Source organism: Barbus barbus, assembly GCF_936440315.1.
Source record: "Barbus barbus genome assembly, chromosome: 6".
In the NCBI taxonomy this organism is placed as follows: domain Eukaryota; kingdom Metazoa; phylum Chordata; class Actinopteri; order Cypriniformes; family Cyprinidae; genus Barbus; species Barbus barbus.
In genome coordinates, this window is record NC_136734.1 from 8591605 (window position 1) to 8618880 (window position 27276).

Below are 27276 nucleotides of genomic sequence, written 5' to 3' on the forward strand. Positions count from 1 at the left end.
ACACCACGTCTCAGTGCTCCAGCCAGAGTCTGTTACCACAGATTCAAGGTCAGTCCTTAGAGTTCTGATATCCAGTGTGATGGACCCACCACTGATGTCGGTGCGAGTAGCTGGCATTCCCAGGGCCTCAACCTTGGCTGTTACAGAGACTGTTCCCCTGACCTCAGTGCTTCCCGTTATGGCGGTTGCCATTTTGAGTGTGTGGGCTGCACACTGTGCTCCTGAGGCCTCTCCTGTCCACGAGTGTGCTGCTGAGGCCTCTACTGTCCACGAGTCTGCTCCAGTGTCTCCAGAGGTGGCGGCTTCCGCTGCAGAACCTCCCGAAGTGGTGGCACCTACTCCTGAACTTCCTGTCTGCCCTGTCACGGCCACGGAGGCCGTTCCTGACCTCATGGTCTACCCTGTCACGGCCACGGAGGCTGTTCCTGAACTCACGGTCTGCCTTGTCACGGCCACGGAGGCCGTTCCTGACCTCACGGTCGGCCCCGTCATGGCCACGGAGGCCATTCCTGAACTTACGGTCTGCCCCGTCACGGCCACGGAGGCCGTTCCTGAACTCACTGTCTGCCCCGTCACGGCCACGGAGGCCGTTCCTGAACTCACTGTCTGCCCCGTCACGGCCACGGAGGCCGTTCCTGAACTCACTGTCTGCCCCGTCACGGCCAAAGAGGCCGTCTGTGAGCTCACGCTCTGTCCTGTCACGGCCAAGGAGGCCGTCTGTGAACTCACGCCCTGTCCTGTCACGGCTAAAGAGGCCGTCTGTGAGCTCTCGCCCTGTCCTGTCACGGCTAAAGAGGCCGTCTGTGAGCTCTCGCCCTGTCCTGTCACGGCTAAAGAGGCCGTCTGTGAGCTCTCGCCCTGTTCTGTCACGGCTAAAGAGGCCGTCTGTGAGCTCTCACCCTGTTCTGTCACGGCTAAAGAGGCCGTCTGTGAGCTCTCGTCCTGTCCTGTCACGGCTAAAGAGGCCGTCCGTGAGCTCTCGCCCTGTCCTGCCACAGCCATAGAGACCGTCCATGAACTCTCGACCTGCTCGGTCACGGCTCCTGTGACCATGGGGACTCTCTCTGTGGTGTCTGTCTCTGTTCTCCCCAGATCCCTGATCCTGTCATGGCTTCCTGACCAGTCCGCTCTGCCGTGGAGATACTCTGCCCTGTCTACGCCACACTGGTGGGCTCTGGTCCCGTCCTGCCCTGCAACGAAGACTCTCCCAGTGTTGTCTCTCTCTGCTCTCCCTGTGTTGTCTGTCTCTGTTTCCCCCAGATCTCAGACTCTGCCATGGTTTCCTGCCCAGTCTGCTTCCTGGCTAGGGTCTTCTGCTCGGGTCTGGTGGTCATCTGCCCCACCGTGGTGGTCTTCTGCTCGGGTCTGGTGGTCATCTGCTCCGCCGTGGTGGTCTTCTGCTCGGGTCTGGTGGTCGTCTGCTCCGCCGTGGTGGTCTTCTGCTCGGGTCTGGTGGTCGTCTGCTCCGTCATGGGGGTCTTCTGCCCGGGTCTGGTGGTCGTCTGCCCTGCCGTGGTGGTCTTCTGCTCGGGTCTGGTGGTCGTCTGCTCCGCCCTGGTGGGCTCCAGTCCCGTCTGCTCCGCCCTGGTGGGCTCCGGTCCCGTCTGCTCCGCCATGGTGGGCTCCGGTCCCGTCTACTTCGCCCTGGTGGGCTCCCGTGCCGTCTGCTCCGCCCTGGTGGGCCTCTGCTATGTCAGGCCTTACCTGGCCTCTGGCTCCGCCCTGGTTTCCTGCTCTGCCGGTTCTTCCTCAAGGACCTGACCCTCCGTCCCTCCCCCTGCTCCACCTCCGCGCCACCGCCCTCCTGGATTGTTTAGGAGCGTCTGGAAGCCGCTCCTTGGGGGGGGCTATGTCCCGAATCCTGGCCATGCACTTCCACTCATTCACCACCAGAGGTCACCCGTTCACCACATGGACTTTTCACACTACACAACACATTGGACTCCATTTCCCACTATGCATTGCACAGATCAGCTGTCACCATTCACTCATCACACACACCTGATCACCATTTCACAATCACCATCACTCTATTTAAGCCTGGGATTGCTCTTGCTCACGGCCGAGTATTGTTAGCGTTTATCACTCATTCAGCGATAGCAACTTTACAGAGCCACTCTTATAGTCTTAGTCTTGCCTTGTTTTCCTGCCGTGTCTGACCCTGCCCGTGTTTACTGGATTTACCCCTTTGCCTTGCCGTTTGGACTGTGTTTGCTCCCCGTTTGGATTATTGCTGTCGACTCTGGATTATCTCTCTGCCTTGCCCCTTCGGATACTGTTCGCTGATCGTTGACCCACGCTTGCTCCACGGATTGCTCTGTCTTGCCCTTGCCATACCTGTTTGCTGTCTCCTGACCCTGCCTGTATGACCATGTTGTTTAATAAAGCTTTGCATATGGATCCGCATGTCTCACGTCTCGTCAGCCCCGTAACAGTTTTAGGGTTTACAGATTTAACTTAAATTTGCAATTAAAATCCTCATTTCTTTAACTGATGTAATGTTAATAAACGTATTGAAGTTCTGAAATCTATTTTGTACCTACACTGATAACCATCAAAATCAGGTGGTCCTGAGAAAGTCACATGATGAACCAAGCTCACCACAAGCAGCTTTTCCACAAGCTGAGAAGGTCGATACTAATATATAGAAGGTGCACAACATCATTCACACAAACACTAAACACCATCATGGTGAGACTCATTAAACTGAAATATGCAATAAACATTAATTTAACAACATTAGATGTAACATACAACCCTAATAAACATAGCTGATAAGAAAAAACTAAGAAGAAACAGTTGTTTCAAAGAAAAAACATCAAATTTGAAATGCAATGCAGGGAATTCTGGGAAAGTCAATTTACAGTTTTTCCCTGTAAATTTTACATTATTTTTTCACTTCCAAAAACGGCATTTTATTGTAAAATTGTCTGAAATGTCTATTACAGTTTTTCACCATATATATTACCGTTAACCATTTAACAGTTTTTTACTGTAGCATTTTCACAGTTTTTTACCGTTAAAATCACGGTCATTTTTTTACAGTGTGGGCAGTGCATGAATCGCTAAATAAGGTACAAAAGTATACTTTTTGAAAAGGTTCTTAACCAGTGTCAGCTTTAGATCCCTTTTCTTTGAGAGTGTACCTTACTTTGTATACTGTAAAAAAAAAAAGTTGAGCCAACTTAAAATTTTAAGACACCCAGCTTCAGCAGATTTTTGAGTTCTGAAGCTGGTTGCCTTAAAATTTAAAGTTGGCTCAATTTTTTTTTTTTTTTTTACAGTGTACATCAAGTTCTTTTATCTCAAATGATCAAGTAAAAATTTTAATCCTCATGATTTGACTGCTTTAAAATCTTTTTGCTAAAATGCAAATACTCGCATTCAAGTGTAGAATATCAGAGACTGAATCAGACATATTTAAGATGCATCAGAACATTGAAACCTGAGGAGCTGGAATTCAGAGAGGTCCCAAGGAAACAGGACAATGTCATAAATTAGATTCTGGCACCACTAGTGTGAAGCAAGCAAACTAACCAACTTTTTCACAGAACAGCTTACAACCTTGAGACAAAAGAACACTTATTGATAATTCCAATTCAGGAAGGAGTCAAATTTGTTGCAAATAATCAAGACTGATGGTCAAAGACATGGCCATCACGTGTTCCAAGATTGAATTCACGAGCTTCCTTAGACTGACTTCTCCCCCACATAGAAGACAGACCAAACCAAAATTCATTTGTCTAAAGAACATGCCTTCGTTCTCCATAGAACTATACAAAGACTTTATTTTTCATATGCACATAAAATCATCCTAAAAGGACATTTCTATGCAGAACCCCATATTATGTTTGTAACCCACATATTAGACTATCATGTTTTAATCAAATATTATGTATGTCTTTTTAATCATTATTGAATAGCATTCAGATGCGTGTTTGGTATGTATGAGTGTGAAAAATCATGCTTTAAATGTTTCTTCCAATCAATTCTTTGTCAAATGTATCATATTCTGGTTATAGAAATCACATCCAAAATTATACTTTGCAAGAGTTTGTAAAATTCGGACCATGTGACTGATAACATGCTGATTTATGATGGAAGGAACACCCCTAGCTAAGATAATAGCCTATCTAATTGGTCAAGACACCAGAGGGGATGTGTCCAGAAGCCGAGTTTAAAAACTCAGGACACCATCAAACTCTCTCTTTGTCACCCTTCGCTCTTCTTCTTAAAAATCCTCTTCTTCTTAAAAATGCTCTCTTGGTCCCCTCCCTTCTCCTGTTCTTCTCTTTTGAAACTCAAAGCAAGGGTTAAATAAGTGATTGATGGTTGTTAAGGTCTATGCAATTGAAAATATTGCTATAAACTTGGGATATCACATTTCCATTCTCTTAAACTCATCCTTTCCTTACTTTCTCTCTTTCTGCAACGTGTGAAAGTGTGAATGCTTGTGTTCATGTGTTAGATTAGTTTACATGTCTTAGGTTTATATAAATAAAATCTTATTTATATTGAAAAGAGAAGTATCTTGTGTTTTGTGTTCACAAGTTAATGTCTTAAACTGGCGATCTTGTTACTGTGCTATTAAATAGTGTTTTCACTATATTTTGGATTTTAATATCCAGTGCAGAGTTTGTTATACGGCTCGTTCAGTGAATCGCCGTAACAGTGAGTCTGTTCAAATTCCTTATAAAATCATAAATGATTCCCTTTGAGCTAAATTAAACAATTTCTTTAAATTACATATTAATATTACGTTTTTTTATTAAAATTGTGGAGACTTTGTTTCTCTTTTTGTCATCACTGAAATTGCTTTTGGAAGGGGGGGGGGGGGGGGGCGACTTTAGTTAAAAAAAAAAAAAGGATGCAAAAATTGAAGTACAGTGATCTTACCTTATTGCCCAGATTTACGTTGGCCTGCTTTGAGATAAGCAGCAACACCATGTCTGGTTGGCCCTCTTGGGAGGCTAGGTGTAACGGCGTGACCCCTTGCAATGACTCAGCATTGGCAGAAGCTCCATGCTGCAGTAAACTGCTCGCTACCTCCACCTGGTTCTGTTTGGAAGCAATGTGGAGCGGAGTGTAGCCATTCTGAGGAGAAAATAAACGAGCAAGTTAACAAGTTAATGCACTTTGTGGCTAGAAAAAATACCTCAAAATAACGATTAAGACTAAGAGCAGGGTGATAAATAGTGTCATACCCGAGCGGCACTGTGTGGTGATCCGCCTTTGCTGAGCAAAAGATTGACCACATCGAGGTTGTTATGATGGACGGCCACGTGCAACGGTGTGAGTCCAACCTATAAAGGAGAAGACATCTTACTTGAATGATAAGACAATACTACACCCTTTGTAAAAAAGAAGCCTGTGCACTTATATTGTACTTCAAATTATAAAAGTACATTTAAAAACATACTTGCAGATAATATAATATTAATGAAATATAAAGGCTACTTGTGTAATTACAGAGAGATACTTTCATGACGATGTTTAACACACTTAAGTACTCTTTAGAAAGTGAACTTTGTAATTTTAAGGTAAGTTTTAATGATCTTTTGTTGTGCTTTAAAGAAGTACACTTATTTTGATGTACTGACTAACACACTAAAGCAGATGTAAATGATTGATTAAAATTTTATCATTATTAATTTTATGTTTTGTATTAGTACATTTACATTTACATTTAGTCATTTGGCAGACGCTTTTATCCAAAGCGACTTACAATTGGGGAATACAAAAAGCGATTAATCTTGAAGAGGCAATCAGACAGAGGAAGTGCTCGTAACACCAACTCTCAGTCATTGTTCAAATAAGTACAAGCTAGTAAGTGGAGAGAAAGATAGAGGGAAAGGTTTTTTTTTTGAGTTTAGGATGAAGTCAAGTACAGCCAATTAATGTAGTATAATGTAGTATATATTAATGTAGTATTACATTAATATATTTTAAATGTACTAAATTGCAATTGAATTTTTACAATTTATAATTATATTTTGTAATATTTAATACATACCAATATACCATCTTTAATATAATAGTAATATTTAATATATATTTTCAACAAAAATGACTTTAAAGTATATTATTATTAATTAAGTATATATATATATATATATATATATATATATATATTTATATATATATATATATATATATATATGAATTTACCATAAATGCTTGTCAGTACATTCATCAGGACACTTTACCTTTCTTTCAAAGACAATATAAGTAATTACTAAACTGCATGTACGATGTATTTAAGGGGTTTAAAAAGCACTCGGCTGAACAAAGGTCAGCTAACTCCATGTAACATAAATTTAAACATTAATACATTTTCATTTCATTGGAATTAACGTGCAATTAAGTGTCTAAAAACATTACATTAATTTCACTCTTAAGTACATTATTTTCATATTAAAAGTATCCTAAAGTGTACTTTTTCACAAGAGTGGTGATAGATCATTTGCACATTTTAAAATGATCAGTTTTAAAATCAACCAACAGCCTCGTCAATGGACAGAGACAGAACTAATAATTTTTAAAGTCAGTAATATGTTACTCGTTCAATTGTAATTACTTGGTTGTGTCTGTTTGCACATTTGGTCAACCACTAATGCTAATAGCATTTCATCAGACAGAATAACATTCTATAAATAAATATAAACACATGCATGCGTGCAGCTGATTCATACTTTTCCTGCAGCGTTTGAGTTGGCTCCTCTCTCTAAAAGCAGCACTGCTACATCCACCTTCCCATATTTGGCTGCTACATGAAGGGGAGTGAAGCCTTTCTGCATGGAACCAATCAAACAGCATTACGGTTTCAAGAGAGAGTCTCAACAATTTTAATACAATAAGCAGGTGATCTTGGATTTGGGCAGCACTGTACCTTGGTCATTTTGGTGAGCTGGGCGTTCTTGTCCAGTAGGATGCTGGCAGTTTGTGTGTGTCCCTCACGGGAAGAGATGTGCAGTGGAGTGTGTCCTGCTGTTGTGGTGGAGTTGGGGTTTGCCTTGTGCTCCAACAGCAGCTTCACCATCTCGTTGTGGCCCATGCGGGCGGCACAGTGTAGCGGCGTCTGGTCATCCTGATTGAAGTACAGGTTGATATCACGTTATCGACAAGTGATGCATTTTTAAAAAAAATAACAGTGACACTGAAATAAATGATACTTTGGACCAACTTTTTTGCCTATTTTTTGATCAGTGCTATCTCAGGGAAGGAGAAGTCAAATACTAATAAATGAAAATACAAAAAAGTGGTCACATGATCCACAGGAGTCCAATTTGTTTCCACTTTCAGGACATGTGCATATGTCACATGATATTCCATATTTTGCTCAAAAAGTGCTTTTTCCCATAAAATTTCATACATATAATTGGAAAGTAAAAAAGTATTTTCAAAAACTTTACATGACATATGAACAAATGTATCAGGAAATTACAAAAAAACTGCATGTTGCCTTAGGGCAACATTGTACCGTAATGGAATCTCATAAGGCCATGCAGGCATACTGGGTTAGAAAACAAGTCTATGATATTTATAAGGAAAAGAGTTAGGGTTATCTGAATGTGTTTGTATTTGTGCATGATTTTGTAATGTATTTGTAAGAATAGTAAATCACATGCTAAATCTGCACATATTATGATTTTTCTGTTGAGAGGAATTGCTTCCTCAGCTTTCACAAGCAATGAGGTGTCTTTAGTGAAGGAGATTTTACACGCATGTGCTTGTGTGCATGATTGCAAGGATAAGGACTAAAATTAAAATGCACTTTAAATAAATTACATGGTTATTTTGCTGTTTTCTGTGTACTATTGTAGTATTTAAACAACAATGTTTTTCTCTCATTTTGCTTGGCTAGGCTTTAAACAAACCCCATTTATACAGCAAAAACAAATCTAAATTTAATTAAATACTTAAACTAAAATACAAAAAAAAAAAAAGAAATTCAATGAAAATGCACCTTGGCTTTGGCGTCCACTGGAGCTGCATTCTGCAACAGGAACTCAGCAACTTCACATTGACCAGCTCGAGATGCCATGTGCAGAGGTGTTTCAACTTTCTACAAATACACATTAACATACAGGTACGTGACCACATACAGTAAGATTACAGTACAAGCACAGCTTGCAGTCAAAACATATATTCAATAAGAAATAAAAGAAATTTGCTGCTTTCAAAATGTGAAATTCCATGTCTACGTGGGCTCGTATCATACTTCAGTGTGCACCTTTAACTGTTGATATTGCTTACCACATTTGAGGCATGTGGTGAAGCTCCTTTTTGCATCAGTATCTTCACTATATTCAGATGACCCATGAAGGAGGACACATGCAGTGGGGTCAGTCCTGACTGTTGGACAGAAAGCAAACAGACACAGAGAACTGAACATGTCAGAGCTTTTAATTATGGCTGCATGAAATGTTTACATAGATCTCTATACTAGACCTTGCTCTAATCATAAAATAAATGCTACTTAAGGAATATTTCACATAAAAATGATCATTTTCTAAAGTGTGTGGATGTGGATTATTGTGATTTTTTTATCAGCTGTTTAGACTCTCATTCGGCACCCATTGAGTGCAGAGTATGTTCTAACTATTCCATTAAAATTTGTGTTTTTTTATTGTTCTTGTATTGAAATGCATTCACGGTCCTTTAAATGACAACTGTATCTGTTTTATGTTTTGGGGCACGTTTATTGTGAATTTGATCCTTGTTTTCTGTCTTAATTTATGTTATAGTGTGAAATGATCCTGTTGCTCACCTCGGTTACAGCCTCCAGGGATGCAGAATGCTTTAACAGTAGGTCCATTACACGCACGTGGTTCTTCTTACAGGCAATATGGAGTGGCGTGAAGCCATTCTAAGCATGTCATGAGATATTTATATGTAAGAGAACAGCTTCTAGGTATTTCAAAACAACAATATTATCATGTACATTAGTTGTGCCATGTGTGTCTTTTAAATGTGTACTAACCAAAGCACGGGTGTTTGGTTTGGCTCCTTTATCCAGGAGCACCTTGGCCATACGATGATGTCCACAGTGTGCTGCCACATGCAGTGGGGTCAGGTGGTCTAGAGTGATGTCATCAATCTCGGCATTGTACTGTAATAGCTGTCTGATACAATCCAAATGATCGCCCTGGGCTGCCATGTGTATTGGAGAAAGGCCATTCTGTGCAGTAAACATATGGGAACATTTAGAGCTGCCAATGGTATTTTCTTTCAAATTTATGGCAATCAGGAGGGTTTTTTCATTTGTATTACTTGTTCTGTCTTACATAATTTTTTGTGTTTTAAGGTTGTTGAATATTATTACTTCATTTAAGATTTATGCATTATTTTATTTGAATTACATAAAAATATCCATCCATTTAGATTATACAGTTTAACATAAGCAAACTAATAACTTAATGTAATGCATATTTGGCAATAAAACAGAAATGAGGCAGGTCAGAATTCTGTAGAAGTACTAATAAATCGAATGTGTTTTAAATTCACAGTAACCAGGGCTGCATTCAGCCCCGAAAAAACGGTGCAAAACATTTATTAAACAGAAACGGTGTTGCGTTGAACACCCTGTTCTGATGACGCAAGCGTTGCAACTATGGCAGCTGAGAAGATCACTTGCCGTCCAGAATAAAAGAGTTCCAATCGAGTGAAGGGATTTGTGGAAACTGTGGTTCCTAATTATTGTGATCCAACATTTGCCTCGCATTTCAGGATGAAAATAAATTTCAGGTAAAGGATAATCCACTTCTTACCTCCGAGACTGTGTTATGATCTATATGACCTTACTATATTTGGGGGTACACCTACTTTGGTCTTGGCCTGTATTGGCGCTCCTTGGTCCAGAAGTATCTCGATTATTCTCACATGGCCATTTCTGGCAGCACAGTGAAGAGGAGTCAACTCATCCTGTGATAAAATTTAAAGAACAACAAATGTGTATACAAATTCTCTGTCATTAAAGTTTAGAATTTAAAATGTAGCTTTAAAACATACTTTTGTCTTGGCATCAATCTTCGCTCCTCGGTCCAGCAGAAGTCTGACCATGATAACATTTCCTCTCCTGGATGCAATATGTAGAGGTGTGATCCCATTCTGAAAGAAGGCCACACTCATTTGTAATTAACTGTAAACAGGCAGAAGTTCAGTGTAGAAATATTTAAAAAAGGGGAATATAAATATTTAAAAAAGGGGAATATTAATATTTAAAAAAGGGGAATATTTAAAAAAAAGACAGACCTTGGGTGTGAAGTTCACATCAGCTCCTCTGTTTAGAAGTAGCTGGGCAACATTCAGGTTTTCATAGTGGGCTGCGATATGGAGTGGTGTGAAGCCTGTCTGCAGAGGATCATGGGAAACTGAGTAAGTAACCAGCACACTTTTCCTTGTAAAATACAGTTGTTACTCTGATTGCTTCATTTTCATTGCAAAAATCCATTAACTGTATGCACTACTGTTCAAAAGTTTGCTCATGTTTTTGAAAGGAGTTTCTGCTCACCAAGGCTGCATTTATTTGATTAAAAATACAATAAAAACAAAAATATTATGAAATATTATTACCACTTGGAATAGCTGCTTTCTATTTCAATATATTTTAAAACGTAATTTATTCCTGTGACGCAAAGCTGAATTTTCAGCATCATTACTCTTATGTCACATGATACTTCAGAAATCAAGTGATTTTTTGATCTGCTGCAAAAATTAATTTTTTATTAGCAACGCTTAAAACAGTTGTGCTGCATCATATTTGTGTGGAAATTTTGACCGGGATTCTTTGATGAACAGGAAGCTCAAAAGAACTGAATTTATTTGAAATAGAACATTTTGTCTTTCTTTACTGTTACTTTTGATCAATTTAAAGCAACTGTATGTATTTTATTTTTTTTATCTTGAGTATGTTTGTTGAGCAGGAATGAAAGTGAGTGAAATGGGAAGATTGCTTTACAGCAGGAAACAAACACACGTGTACAGCTATCGAATGTATTTACGATAGTCATACTAAAGATAATTCCACTCACTCCAAAATTGCTAAAACTTCTCACAGTTCCTTTGATGCATACTTGCTGAGTAAATGTTATAATTTATTTAAAAATAAATAAAATTAAATAATAAAATCCTGGTTAACATAATCAGGCAATGGAGACAGAACGATACATTGTATAATATGAAAAGAACAATAAAAAGGTTTTCCATCAGTTTACACAAACCTTGCTTAAGACATCAGGATTTGGGTCATTCTGTAAAAGCACAGCGGCAGTTCGGGTGTCATCGTTTCGGGCAGCGATATGCAGTGCAGGAAGGCGGACCTTGCCCTTAGTACCGTGGTTGATGAGCAGGGCCACCACATTCTCATGGCCCTGCTGAAGAGCCACAGCAAGAGGGGTAAAGCCATCCTGTCAGAAAGACAAACACAAGACACATATTTACTGATTTTGTTTTTACATGAACATCCATATTTCTCTCAATAACCTGTGTGAAAATGGGTGAGGCGTGGAGTCTTTGTTGGCTTAATGCTAAAAGTTTATAAACGACATACAGGTTTTAATAAACTGCATGTAGAGTAAGTTATTACATTTTCATTTTATTCTAAGTTTAGTGTCTAAAAAAATACATTCAGGTTGTACTTCTAAATACTCTGTATGCTTAAGTGTAATTTTTTTTAAAAGGGCAGAATTACCTCGGTTGGAATGGTCTGATTGGCTCCGTTATCCAGGAGAAACTTCACAACCTCCAGGTGATTCTCTTGTGCAGCCATATAGAGAGGAGTGAAGCCCTTCTGTTGCAGACAGACATAAACACCCATATGCAGATAAAATACCAAACTAACACAAGCACACAAATACACAGATGACAATACAAGCAGACAGATTTTAGTTTGGAGAGCAACACTATATACATTCAAAATCACTACTGTTCAAATTAAAACATCCAACTGGGGAGAAGAAAACATATAAACCCCATTATATATTGTGCTTTAGGTCAACATTACTGTAGGTGAATACTAGCAGATTATTGAATATTAGTAACCAACCCCTTATTTGCCCACCTGAGACTGAGCATTGACATTGGCTCCATAGTTAACCAGCTCTGTGACCACCTGTTCCTGTCCAGCTAACGCAGCGATGTGAAGAGCAGTATTTCCTTTCTATGAGAGAAATATGTATTTAATGACACAGACCATGTTTTTCTAATCATATGCATTTTTTGAAAATAAATAATTTCCTGGTGAAAAAGTAGTGTGCTTAATTGAAATGACATTAAAGTATATTCTAGTTCACCATTTGCTTGTCTGTACAATCATATTTCAAAGACAATAGAAGTAATTATGAAATTACATATAAAGATGTACAAGTCCTACTTAAGTGGGTCCAAAAAAGCACTTTAAAGTTCAGCTAATTGTATGAATTTAAACTATAATATAACTTTAATTAATTAGAAATAACATGCAGTTAAGTGGCCAACAACATTCCATTCCAGTCACACTTTAGTACATCATTTTGAAGTATATTTTATCATAGTCTTTTTAAAAGTATGTTTTTCAAGGTACATGTGATGAAATTAAGTTCTTGTAACTTCTTAACCGCTTCATGAATGTGAAAAAAAACAAAACTTGAACACCTTACGTCACAGTTAAAATCTATGGATATCATTGTATTAGATTAAACTAAATTGGTAACACTTTACAATAAGATCCCATTAGATAATATTAGTTGACTAAAAAAACTACATGTTACAGTATTTATAATAGAATAATTAAAACAATATCAACAGTTCCAACTTTTGATTTGAATAACATATTAGTACATGTTGAAATTACCATTAAGATTAATAAATGCTTTAAAGGTATTTTTCAGTAGTTCTTGTCTAGTCAGTGTATGGTAACTAATGTAGTTAACTTATGTTAACAAATTATTGTAAACTGTTAAAACATCAAGTGGAAAACCAGCACAAGCACAGTATTTCTCAAAAATTAGGGACATATATAACAGATGAATATGCTCAAAGTTAATGTGATGAATTTATCTTATGGTTCCTCTGCTATGATTCTTACACGAAATTGAGGGGAACTGATTTCACTTTCAGATCAGTTAGCTAAATGTAAATGTGAAACAATTCAGAAGAGTTCATTCTGGTAGAAGCTCTAGCATCTAACGCAGTGACATACTTTTGTTAACGTTCAAATAGTTTTCATGGCCACTGTAGCTCTAACTCTTACCTTTGTGGTCGTCTCAAGAACAATACCATGGTGCAGTAGTTCCAGCATCATTTTAACATGGCCTTCTTTCGAGGCCAAGTGCAGCCCGTTGAGTCCATTCTGTGAAGGGAAAGAGACATCAGAGCTAACTCACTCTGGACGTGATCTAATCTCAAATCAAATGGTCAGTGTGATCTGGTAACATCGCAAAAAGGCTTAAAAGGGGATGTGAGGGGTTTGTAGATCACTCTTCCTCTCACAGAAGCATTGTCAAATAACATCAACCGATGATGATGATAATGATGATGATGGTGGTGGTGATTTAGGTGGATGGCAGGCCGGTGGTCTCTCTGCTGGGAAGAATACGGGCCATGTGGGATAGGTCTAACCTCACACAGCCTTCCTTCAGCCTCACAGGACATGTGAGGTTGGACCTTTCTCACATTGCTGATATTATCCCCTCTGAGTGTAGAGACCACTCACCCCATCTCAATATGACTCAAAGAAAGAAACAAAGGAACAAAAGAAAAAGAATGGATGGATGGATGAAGAAATTCCAAACAGTTATAAAACTGCATCAGAATATCATACAACAAATGTTGCATCATATGGAAATGAGGAGATGTCAAACTCTGGGTTTCTGTTATTGGAAAAGGTGTGATGATCGATCAACTTGCATACCTTATATGGCCAGTCATATACATAAAAACACTGATGTCACTGAAAACTGTTTTATATTAGACAGTAAATGGTAATAGACATTTACAATATATGTGTGATTTGACTTGCTACTGTAGTTTCCTGTAATGTAAATCAATATATTAAATACTGACAGAACAGCTTCTGGTCTCTCTGTTGGTACATACAGCTGAAATAAAATAAAATATAAATATTAGATGAAAAACTAAAGCCAAATGAAAATTTGAAACTAAAATTGCACTAAAATTGGTAATTGGAAATAAATAAAAAGCAAATAGAACTAAAACTAATATATATATATATATATAAAAAGGCAGTATACGGTAGATTGCTAGTGCTCTATTCCAAACAAATGCTAATATCCAAACAAAAATATTTTCTTAATTAGTATATAAAAAGATAAATGTATCTTTAATTTAATGAACAATATATTAAGGCAGATAATATAGAAACTATAGGTATACATATCAATATACTGCTTGTTTGTTTTTCTTCCGCATTGACAAATGCTTTTTTATTTATTTATTTATTTTTGCTAAAAATAAGACAGCAAAACATGAGATTGACATATTCACCAAAAACAAGTCTTTATATCTCACACAATTTTGTTTGTCAATCTTGTTTTCAGAATGTTTAGATATTTTAACTTAAGCCAAGAAAATACTAAGAAAATGTTGTTTTTGCAGTATAGCTTATGTGTCCTAGCTCAAGGTTTTCTCAGCAGTGCATGTAGACATGGCCACTCTCCAGAGAGCTCTGTCGACCTGCTCACATGTTTGCTTCAGTATGACGACTAAATGGAGAAAAGCGCTGAAGTCATCACTCACAACACATGCAGTCATTAATCAAAGGGCATTATCATTTCAATTACTGCTGCTGTTCTGATGCATGCAGGCCCACCACACAGCAGAAAATGTCAGTGTACAAACTAGACTAAAGGGAAAAGAAAAGGGAAAAGAAATTTCCCCCCAGAGGTCCACTAAGGTAAAGTAGGCACTTTAACACAAATATCAGGTGAAACCATCAGGCTTGCACCATGTATGCACACTCTTAGTTGGCATGACAATTTAAATGAAACCAAACATGTTCATTAAAGAAGAACAATAGGGTAGTTGACAAATAAAAATTGGACTGTGTCCTATGGTGTGACATGTAGGGAAAACATTCAAACTTAACATACAAATAACATGAGAAAAATGTATATTCATTCCTAGAGTTAGAAATAGCATGAGAGAGGTTTATCTTCAAGGCTAAAGGTTATTATTTTTTCCGTCACACCATAGGACACATTGATATGTCAACTACCCAATTATGAAACTTGAACATTTAGCTGCTCTCCTTGAGCTATATTCACAAAACATCTTAAGGCTAAAAGTAGCTCCTATATCACCAGATTTAGGAGAAACTCTTAAAAATAATAAGCATGTCAGTCCTAAAACCAGGTCCTAAATCTGTGAAAAAGGATTGTTAAATTGTTAAATTCTACTGCTATTTAGGAGAACTCTTAAAAAATCTTTGTGAATACGGCCCTGATCTTCATCACCCAAGAATAGCATTGATGGCATCAACTGTTTTCGTGACGTTGAAAACCACTCTTAGCTTGGCCAGGAATAGCGATCAATTCCAAACCCCTGGCTTGTCTTGCAGTTGCTTTCTGCCCAGCCCGTTACCATCTCTGGAGCAAAATCCAAGAGAATATGGATTTTTTCCCCATTATAGGTAAGGTCCTTCTGCTCAGCAGATCTCCTACCCTCTTAAAAATATAGGTCTTGGCATTGATACTTCCAACCATTAACATCCATGGAAGCTTTACACTGTACAACAGGTTTTTATAATGGAAAAGGCTTTTAAAATATTCTTTGCACTAAGGGAAATTTTTTTTGGTCCCACTTTATATTAGGTGGCCTTAACATCTATGTACTTACATAAAAAATAAGTACAATGTACTTACTGTGTTCATATTGTATTGCAAAACACTTTTGCTGCTATTGAGGTGGGATACAGGTAAGGTTAGGGACAGGTTTGGGGGTATGGGTGGGTTTAAGGATGGGTTAAGGTGTAAGGTATAGGTCAACAGTGTAATTATAAATGTAATTACAGAAATTAATTACAGATGTAATTACATGCAGGTATTTTTCAAATATAAGTACGATGTAAAAACATGTATGTACACAATAAGTGCATTGTATCAAATGATTACTTTAAAAGTAAGTACATAGTCGTTAAGGCCACTTAATATAAAGTGGGACCTTTTTTTTATTTTAGGATCTATGAAATGGATCACTGAAAAGTTCTTTAAGGAACCAAAAATTTGGGGAACCTAAAGGAACCAAACTTTTGAAACCTTTAGTTTTAAGGGTTAGTTTCCATTCCGAAAGCTTTCCATTCTTTATGGTGAAAAATGTTCTTCACACTAAAAAAGTGGAAATGTTCTTTGGGGAACCACAAATGGTTCTTCTATGGCATTGCTGAGAAAATCCCCTTTTGGACGCTGTTGTGAATTTGATTCATTTGTTTCCTTTTTTCAATTTTTTTCCCCGTATTTACTTTGCACTACATCTCCCACAATTCCTAGAAAATTACATTTAGAGTGAACTCCATATATGGTGCACTACATTACCCATGTTCCCCTGGTTAAGGTCTATAAATAGACCTCACTTCCTTCCTTTTGTCCCCTTTCTTGCATTGGTGAGGTGTGGTTGTTTGAATGGGCACCCAACCATGTGCTTTGAGTCCTTTCCTTAGGATGCGTCACGGAAGTTTGTTTGTCAATTGTATAGTTTGAATTTGTTTATTTGAATTTAGATATTTAATCCTTATTTGGATTGAGTATAATACTGATGTATTAATGAGTTGTTTGTAGGAGTTTGATTGTTCTTTTTTATATTGTTTGTAGTGACCTAAAACCATCCTGTTTATCCTGTACATCCTGATCATGTACTGCATGTCATGTCAGCTGTTAATATTTGTGATTATTCACTTCAGTGGAATAAAAAGAGAGCAAAGGACTGGTGTTCCTTCCAGTGTTTTAATCGGACACGCCACCAAGTTTCTACATTTAATGAACTTTGGATATCTTAACATCTTACATTCAACAGACGCTTTATTTTTATGTGTTTAAAGATTGATTTTACATCACAGAAATAATGAAGTGTGCAAAGTGGCCCCGTATCATCTGGCCCTGTGTGCTCTAGATTTATCAACTAGAAATAACGCGTCTTTCAAGAGCTCTTAGAGCACATTATGTCTTCTAGAGCACCCCTTAAGATTTATCTATAAAAAGATTCAGTTCTACAAATAGATATTTCTCCTCTGAATGAAGCCTGCCTGTGACCTAATCAGATACTTAATCAGACCTCTTTAGGAATACAGGGAGTTGAGGAAGTCCTACCTGATTGGCTGTGTTGATGTCGATACCATTCTTGATGTGGTCTAGAGCCTTTTCCAGATTACCTGAGCGAGCTGCACGGAGGAAACTGGTTGCAGCATCAGCCTGAGAAAAAAATACAGGAAGTAATACAGAAGGATAGAATTTTAAATATAAAAGTTAGAATTTTTCATGACTTAATTATATCGTAAAAACTGTATACTTTTTGCCAGCCATCCATATTTCATAGACTTGTAACTTCATAGAATCTCACATGTGAAGAGTGTTAAAAAAGTGAAAACGTTTGGTTAATATCAGTATATTTTTTTTTAAAAAGACTGACATTGAAGTAAAACAACAACAGCAACAACGACAAACCTGAAAACACTGAAAATTAAAACAAGCTTTTCAACATTAAATATATACATAAATACATATTTACAACATGCACACACACACCTGGATACAAAGATAACACATTGTTAAAGGTCCCACGAAATTAATTTACTATTTCCTTCCAAGATGTTCTTTTTTTTTTTCCTGAACGAGAAAGACACAAATGTGTACTGTAATTTACACATTTGTGTAATTTAGTCAATTTTAGGAACACAAACAGTCAGATTACCTCAAAGAACAGACACAGACTATATAACACTGCAAAAGGAAAGAGTAAGATGGATCAGAGCAGTGTCCATAAAGAAACAAAGACTGGAAAAAGTTAATTCATATTTTATCAACCGTTAAAACTTAAACTCATTTGTTCAAATCAACCGATTCTCAATAAAACTCAAAACCAAAGCACAAAGACAGAAAGAGAAAGAAGATTTTCTTCTATTTCTATTGTTGTGACCTTCCTAACCTGATCACATTCATCTAAATATAGAAAAAGTATTTTACGCAAAAGCAGTGAGTTTTTCCTCTTTTCAGCAGTGCATCTTCAAAATCATGTTAAAAATATTTGGCATAAAGACTCAAATAATAAATAAATTTAACACATTATTGAGCGTGCAGACAAGCTTTGTTATACTTAATCAAATTTACAGTAACACAGGCTGCAAAAAAGCACATTCTCAAAATTGTCAAAACAAAACATGCTGGCAATAGGGGTCCAGCCAACAAAAAAAATTTGGGCACCCCATCCTGAGATACGAAGTTTCACTCAGTGAGAACTGAACCATATGATGGTTTCTTCTGTCTGATAAACACACTCAGTGTAGAGAGAGGTTTTCACACTTTCAGCCAAACATCAAATTATTTCTAAAAAGCCTATTTATATACAATACATGCACATTTACATAATTCCAGAGCATCTGCCTTAGATTTTAGTCACACATCTGGATTCAATTGCTTCTGTGGCTTAAGTGCATTTGAACAGATTTCCACAGATTTTCACATCCTTGAGACTGAGATGTTGTTTTGAATCAGTGTAAGTTGATTGTATCTGTTGAGTTGTTGCTGTGGTGGAGGCAGTGGGAATGTGTGAGAGTGTGTACCTTCACGAGCAGCAGGGCTCGTTCATTGATCAAATATACTTGACAAGTACACGGAGACATGGGCACACACAAAGTGTGACTTATAACCTCCTAAGAATTAGGAGCACAATTTTTCTCCCCCATCTCTTTGGCTGTGTCAGAATTCAGATACTACACTAAAGGGGTTTGGGGTCTGCAAGAGTTATTTCTTTTTTGATTGAAATTAATATTTTTATTCAGCTGAATATTTTTTATTCATGCTGAAAATTAAGCTTTGCATCACAGGAATAGATTACATTTAAAAAAATATTTAAGTAGAAAATAGTTCTTTCAGATTGTAGCCTAATAATATTTCACAACATTACTGTTTTTACTGTATTTTTGATTAAATAAATGCAGCCTTGGTGAGCATAAGAGACTTTCAAAAATATAAATAAAATCTTAGCAACCCCAAACTTTTAACCAATAATGTATACTACTATAATATAAAAGCATGGATTTTGCTGGACATGGGACACTCTATGTAGAATAGACACTCTATGTAGTAATAATGTGAAGAGTGTGTAAGTTTAAGGTTTTTTTTTTTTGCATATTTTTTGCACACACACACACACACATACACGCACACGTGTCATTATACAAATTTGTGTCCTCATATGTCACAAAAACATGCACCTGCGCATACACACACACACACACACACACACACACACACACACATGTTGGGTTTCCATGTTTTATGGGGACATCCCATAGGCGTAATGGTTTTTATACTGTACAATCTGTATGTGCTATTGCCCTACACCAACCCTACACCTAAACTTAGCCCTCACAGGAAACATGCTGCATTTTTAGATTTTCAAAAAACTTTATGCTGTATGATTTATAAGCTTGTTTCCTCATGGGGACCAAAAAATGTCCCCACAAGATTAAGATTTACTGGTATTACTATCCTTGTGGGGACATTTGGTCCCCAGGACGTGATGAATACCAGGTGCACACACACACACACACACACACACACACACACACACACACACACACACACAAACACACACTTATTTATTTATTTTCCAGTTATATATCTTAACACCACATGCTATATTACACAGTCAAAACAAGAGGGATGGCATCATAAAAATGTCTTATATTTCAATATTTTAAAAGTCTGTTTTTAAAAAATAAATACATTTAAAAAATAGAGCAAAGATAATGCATTTAATCAAAATCATATGTTTTTTAACCCTGAGTTGAGTAACCATTTTTGGAGTCCCCTTCATGCATAAAATGTGAGGTCACTGTACACAAGTGTGTGTTTGCAGCAGATAAGGCGGTGGAGGCGATCATGTAGACCACACCTAATTCTTAGTCTCTGGCTTGCTAAATTCTCCATGCCTCTGCAGTGTACCATTATATGCAAAGAGAACAAGCAAAACATGGCAAAAGATGCTGTTTTGACCCTTCCAGTTCAAAAAGAAAACAGCTTTGGTAAAATAAAGCATAAATAAAGAATGAAACATAGAACAAACCTCCTCATACACAAATTATTAATATTTCATGAATCATAAGCCAGGCTGCCAGAATCGATAGGCTTTCTTGGAAATTACATCCTCACATCAGGAAAGAAGTACTTTAGAAACAAAATTAACAAAATTAGTTAAATTAGTGCAGTCCTGATGATTCCTCATTGTGAATTATAAAGCTTTCAATGAATAATCTTGCAAAACGCAAGTGATAGTTAATGCAACAGTTAAGAAAACCTCATACAATGATATGAAAAAAGATAAATAAGCACGTCAGCACCCAGCCCCAGCTTTCCTCCCCTCTCTAAGATCTAGAAGTACTGCAGCAGACAGGATGACATCATCACTGAGACGCAACACTGCAGTGTGTGAGTGTGTGTGTGCATGTTTATGTGGTTTATGAGGACACAAATTTGTATAATGACATGGGTATGACAGAGGTATTACAATATGAAGGTGGTTTATGAGGACACTGCCTATGTCCCCGTAATTCAAAAGGCTTAAAAAAACATACTAAATGGTGTTTTTTTGAAAATCAAAAAATGCACAAAGTCTCCTGTGAGGGCTAAGTTTAGGTGTAGGGTTGGTGTAGGGCAATAGCACACACAGTTTGTTCAGTATAAAAACCATTATGCCTATGGAGAGTCACCATAAACCACAAAAACCTGTGTGTGTGTGTGTGTGTGTGTGTCTATGACTGCATCCGAGAGAGAGACGGAGCGAATGGACGAAGGAGTCTTTAAATTCACCTCTACTCAGAAACACACACAGACAAAGGCAAACACACAGAGGGAATGCGATCCATCACAATAGCTGTGCTTGCACAGCAAACAACAGCCGCTCACATGGGACCAGGTGGTGATGCGTAATTCCCACAGAGGGAAAGTGAATGGGATCATACGTCACAACACCATAAAATTCAGCTCATGCACATTAATGTGTTGCTATGTTCGTGTACACCATATATTATGAATATATACTTAGCGGCCATCTCCTTCAGATTATGCACTGGATGGATTTGGGGCTCATTAATCAGGATCATAAATGAACAAATGCGTGTGATGTTGGTGTGTTTTGGACTGATTTAAAGAGCATGCATTGCTGTGGAGAGGTATCGCTCATCATAAATATTCATATACTGACTGAGATATTTGCGAAATGCATAACTATTTCCATGCATGCATGGGGACACAAAAAGACAGGCTTCACTGACTATTCCTGCATTATATATGATGGTGAACAGATAAAAAGTGCAAATGTTAAACAGTATGCTTGCCGAGATGTTTGCAACTGAATGTTAAAAGAATTATAATCTGCTGGAAAAATAGTCAAAGTCCGTTTAGTTTTAAAATACAGTTAGCTGTAGTCACATTTTGACAATACTTGTGATTATTTTAATGTGTTTTGTTCCACGTTACATTTTAATAACATTAAAGTATGCGTCATTTCAAGAAACTAAACACTAAAGCAAATCCTAACCCTAAACATGTAGTAAGTACATGTTGTTAATTACAGCTACTCAGTACTTTTTAGTGTAATTTCAGTGTAACAAGGACACAATCAAATTTTTAGCGTTCCCAAAATGTATCTAAACTGCATCTAAAAATCTGTAAATCACATTGCATTAGATATAATATCAGATAAATATTAGATAAAATATCAAACCAAGTAGCATTTGTTTTGAAGATCAATATTACAAACGAACTTTACAAAGAAAACATTTCACAAAATAAAAAGGCTATACGTTTTAATATATTAAAAATAGATGAATGGACATGTTGTTGTTGTCAAGCATTTGTGTTCATAGTGTGATGAAGTATACTGCAGCTGTAGTGAACTTGAGGGGAATCGATTTTATACATCCTCTAAAATCACCTTGAAATCAGATGAATAAAAGTAATTGCAGAATGGCTCAGAAAAAAAAGCACCACTTAGTTTGCGATTTAGCAAATGAAAGATGTGTCCAAATATTTGAAGGACCGGTGAAATCTACATCAAAGAACATACAGTATCTGATGTGAATATCCCGTTATTCTTCTAAAAAATAAATGAAGGTGAGACTGTGAGTTCCTCTTTTAGAGGTTCCCTGTTCCTTATTCAGCAAATAAAGGTGTTTGTTTGTGCCACAGCTACACAGATCATGTAATGCACATTGTGAAAGTCTTTATTAACACCTAACTTTTTTTAATTTCATGTATAAAAGTGAATATTTTTATTCTTAGTCGTTCTTTTAAATCCCATGCATATTCTTTACATCAGTGCTTTGCCCTCCCTTGCACATTATGTAAAGAATGAAAATCTTTAGGGCATCATTTGAGAGAATATTTGGCAACAATACAGTTTCCTCTCTCTCTTGACTACTGTAAAATACAATTTAAATTACTACATATATAATAGTTTGGGTTGGGACTCAAAGACCAGATTCTCCTATGAACGGAGCAAAGCAATTTTAAAATATAGCTGACTGAATGGCTGCTTTATAAATGTAGTCACATTTTTGTAACAAATGTACCTATTTAAATGTGCCTTGTTACACAGGTTTGATGTATTTACTACAGTAATAACAGTAAATGATGCATAATTTCAAACAACCAATGGTAACACTTTAGTATAGAGACCAATTCTCACTATTAACTAGTTGCTTATTAGCATGCCTATTATGAACATATTGGCTGTTTATTAGTACTTATAAAGCACATATTCTGCATGACCATATTCTACATCCCTAATTCTACCCAATATCTAAATTTAACAACTACCTTACTATTAATAAGCAGCCAATTAGGAGTTTATTGAGGCAAAAGTTATAGTTAATGGTTTGTTAATAGCAAGAATTTGACCTTATAATAAAATGTGACCCAACTAACACTAAAGCAAACTCTAACCCTAATTAATATTACTCAGTACTCTTTTGTGAAATTACAGAGTAAAAAGGACACATTTAAATAATTGTTACACTTTATTTTAGTGTTCTTGTTACAAAGTAATTATACATTTAAGTAATGAGTAATATGAATTAACTACATTATTTACTACTGTAAATGGTTAGGTTTAGTAATTAGTAATTAGTGTTTTGTTTAGTATTAGTTGCATGTGATTATGTGTAATTTATTGCTACTAGTAAATACATGTAACACCGTAAAATAAAGTGTTACCAAAATAGCATTAAGAATGTATTTAGTGACCCCAAAACATGTTTGCATAGAGAATTTTGAGGCAAAAATCATGTTTCCAGAATGTTCCATTTTGCAACATTTAACAAAAACAACAAAGAAGATGAAGGAATCTTCAGGAAAGTTGTACTTACTCCACAAATGATGGCCTTGGTTGGCATCCCAGTATACCTTCTCTCTTTCTCTCTCTCTCTACGTCTTTTGCCTCACTGCTTTCCAGTGTTACACTATCTGGGTGTAGAGGTCCGGGCACTGCCCCTTTGAGGGGCTGGGTGGGGCTGGGGGCTTTGAGGCCAGAGGGGTTTATCTCCAGAGGAATGCTGTCAATATCGACACATACACTTCTACCCAAAACTAGATAATGGCACAAGTCTCTCTCCCCATTTTTCCATTCAGTCGAGCGTTCTCGATCTGCGTGGACCTGCTCGATGCATTCTGACAAGCAAAGGGCCCTTCTGAATGAGCCTTTGGGAAAAGGACACATTATGTGTGTGTGTGTGTGTGTGTGTGTGTGTATGTGTGTGTTTGTGAGGTTTGGCACTGTTTCAGTCTGCAGAAGGACTTACAGTGACAAAGACCCTTGGAGGGGTGGGATTGGGTGGGGTGGGGTGTACTTCAGGAGTACCAAGCCTGGTGACAATGGCCCAGACACGGATGGGGAGGGCATGGTGTGTGTGTGTGTGTGAGGGGGGCCCAGTCTCTTTCAATAAAAGATCTGTCACTCCCAGCCTGAAAAGGCCCCACCATCTTCTCTCTCCTAGGCCCATGCTGGGAAAAGCACATCTACGCCAATGGTATGCACCCAAATAAATGTGCGTTGCAGAAGTGGACGGAGCAAAACTACATCTAGAGCTCAGGTTATCAATTAAAATGGGAGAGTTTTCAAGTGAGCAGCTTGATATGGAGGAATTGAGATTACTATGGTGATTCCCTCTCAAGGGGATTTATTGCAGTGGCAGTGAATCACACGGCCCTTTGAGGGGACTCAGGAATCAAGAGGTGATTCAAAGTACTCGTCTTAGATTCTTTCAAAGAAATAACAAGAGCTATTCCTTCTCTGCAGTACATTTTTATGACCCATTAATACACTGTTTTAAAAAAAAAAGTAAAAAAGTAAATAAAACATGTAAATGTAAATAATAAAAAATGTTTTACAAGAAAATACTACCTAAGTCAAATAAAAAATTTCACATTTCATTTAATATGTTTTTAATTGTGAAATGTACTAGTAATTTCAGAGTAAAAACTGTTTCTATCATTTTTTTCCTGAGTAGTAATAAACTGGGTCACACTTTATTTTAAGGTGTCCTTGTTACATGTAATTATACATTTAAGTACTAAGTAATATTAATTAACTACATGTACTTTCTATATGGTAGGTTTAGGATTAGGGTTCAGTTTAGGGTTACTGGGGGTAATTAGGGTGTGTAATTATGCATAATTCATTTTTATTATAATATTTAGTACATGTAACATGTAACAAGGACACCTTAAAATAATGTGTTACTATAAATTGCATGATCTTAATGATATTTAGTTGCAGTTGCCTTCAAAATCCAGTCATTTCAATAGGAATCAATACAATTTCACATGAGAGCAAAAGATTTCCCCAGATTTCCCATTTGGATCAGCTTAGTCACTTGAATTCGCTGTCCTGACCAACAGAAAGCTGCTTGATTTGAAAGGGACTTCAGTGTGTGCTGTGCTTTATACATTGCAACGCCACTGATAACATTACAATATTGCATAATTTCAACTTCAAACTATCAATATCACAATTTAGGGGTCAATTTTATAACTTTACTGCTTTGGTTTGAGAGTTTGTTGACATGTTGTTAAGTTGAAATGTTTCCAACAAAATCATTTTCTAGGCAATATTGGTTAAATTACTGTGGAAATCAATCTACAGTTGTTGTTTTTTTCTACATTCAAATATATTTGCCAAATACTTTGTTAAAAAAGTGAAATTACAGAAATTGCTTAGATAATTTAAAGTTTAAATCTAATTTTTTTAATTTACCAATTTCAAAATTAACCTTGTTTACCAAAATTAACATTTTCCACATATACTAGGAAGTTAGTTCAGTCGCAATCCCAGCTTTTTTTAGGCCCCATCCATCCTGTTCATTTTCTTGTCGTTTTCAAAATAATAAAATTATAATTAATAAAGTGTAGTGTTCCAAACATATAATGTTATACTTAAATATTTATATAGAAAAGATCAACAAAGTTAACCAACTAGAAATGAACTATAAATGGAATGGAATCAGACTACCTTCATTAGGGTTTTTATTATAACAACTATTTTAATAAAGTACATTTAATTATCACAATAAATTAATGTAAGTTTGTAAACATGTCTTTATTTTCTATTAGTGTTAAAACTCACCCTGGTAATGGGGTAGGTTGAAATAGCTACTCTTTGTGCCTGACATTTAATTATGCAGTTTAGGAATAATCAGTCGATTTCTAAATGAATTTATCACGTAATTATGGGAATATAATAAAATAAAATAAAATAAATCTTGGTAATGCAAGTGCACTACACAGCCTGCTGTTCTGATGTAAGTACTGTAGATTCTAACCTGACCCGCAATGCCCTGAAACCCCAGATTTATTTCACAATAAATGTCAAACTTAAAGGACTATTTCACTCCGTATTTAAATTGTCATTTACTCACCCTTATGTAGTTCCAAACTTATATGCATTTATTTGGAACACCAAAGATGCTGTCCATATTGTTTCAAACCCCTTTGACTTTCACTGTAAGCATAAAGGAAATGGAACAATTTTCTTTGGTGTCCCACAGAAGAAAAACAAGAAAAGTCATACAGGTTTGGGACAACATGATGGTGAGTGAAAGATATTTTTTAATTTTGAGTAACACTTTGATAGTTACAGTGAGAAAAACAAATAAAATACTTGAAAACCCATGAAAACCATGTGCAATGATAAGAAATATTTAGAAATGTAAACACTATCTTTTCAATAGACTGCTTAAATTGCATGTTAATACAAGGCCAAAAGGACACATATCATATCATTCATTGGTAAAATAAATATATACTTACTTACTAGTAGCAGCACTAGAGGGCGCCGCTTTTGGAATACGTGAGAAGCAGAACTCGATGAGGCTATGAGTATTCTGTGCTATTTTTGTGCAAAGATGCTGCATTGTCCTCATGTTTTGTTTCAATTTAATCTAAAATCATCCTGACATAAATCAGGTGATACCTGTCAGGTAATTGACTGCAATGCTAGATACTTACATGTCAATGTGGAAATAATAATCTCACCGCTTTTTCTGTCGTCTTATCCATTATGTTTTAATATGCATCACTTATAAAAACATCAATCAGAAATTGTTACATTATCATAAAAATATGATAAATTATCCCCCCCCCCCCCCTCGTATTTACATATCAGAAATGACAGCAATCCAGCTGCAAAGTAATTTACTTTAGGAAGGCTGTAGCATTCAGTCCCCAAATCGTGAAAGTAGGCTACTTATATAAAAGTGACTTTTGTAGAACATTGAATTGGTATCGGCATAATTTTTTATCCATATTCAAGTAAATAATTTTAACCTTATTTGGGAAATTTCATGAAAGCTTGCAGTAATCTCACTGAATAAAGTAGCTACTTAATACAGCTAAAACAGCCAACCTCTCATCAGTCCTGCATTCTACTAGATCCATCAGCAGCAGTGAACACTGTGAATCCTCCTTTTTACTACCGATGAAGTAGACATTACAGGCTCAGAACAGAACTAACCAGATACCATGAAAAGGGTCTGCTTCATCTCCACAGCAACTTTGTGTTCCACCAGGA

The 27276-nt window shown here is 36.9% G+C and overlaps 1 protein-coding gene across 14 annotated transcripts in view; it reads right to left on the bottom strand.

Moving 5' to 3' along the window:
- Positions 1 to 23683, bottom strand: part of LOC306871551 (ankyrin-1-like) — a 75082-nt gene extending 51399 nt beyond the window's left edge. For 12 of the 14 annotated variants that reach the window (XR_013784344.1, XM_079419584.1, XM_079419575.1 and 9 more), the window contains exons 1-17: positions 23579 to 23677; positions 17301 to 17402; positions 13232 to 13330; positions 12062 to 12160; positions 11693 to 11791; positions 11223 to 11408; positions 10255 to 10353; positions 10012 to 10110; positions 9826 to 9924; positions 8984 to 9181; positions 8771 to 8869; positions 8257 to 8355; positions 7967 to 8065; positions 6890 to 7087; positions 6693 to 6791; positions 5205 to 5303; positions 4897 to 5094 (exon numbers count right to left, since the gene is read on the bottom strand). Coding sequence is in view for 13 of the 14 variants with exons in the window: in XM_079419584.1 (XP_079275710.1) it covers positions 4897 to 5094; positions 5205 to 5303; positions 6693 to 6791; positions 6890 to 7087; positions 7967 to 8065; positions 8257 to 8355; positions 8771 to 8869; positions 8984 to 9181; positions 9826 to 9924; positions 10012 to 10110; positions 10255 to 10353; positions 11223 to 11408; positions 11693 to 11791; positions 12062 to 12160; positions 13232 to 13330; positions 17301 to 17402; positions 23579 to 23605 (1998 nt within the window). In the remaining variant the exon portion in view is untranslated. Of the gene's footprint in view, positions 1 to 4896; positions 5095 to 5204; positions 5304 to 6692; positions 6792 to 6889; positions 7088 to 7966; positions 8066 to 8256; positions 8356 to 8770; positions 8870 to 8983; positions 9182 to 9825; positions 9925 to 10011; positions 10111 to 10254; positions 10354 to 11222; positions 11409 to 11692; positions 11792 to 12061; positions 12161 to 13231; positions 13331 to 17300; positions 17403 to 23578 lie in introns of all 14 variants that reach the window. The other 2 variants (XM_079419574.1, XM_079419573.1) reach the window with 1 other exon arrangement.
- Between the last annotated feature and the right edge of the window lie 3593 nt (positions 23684 to 27276).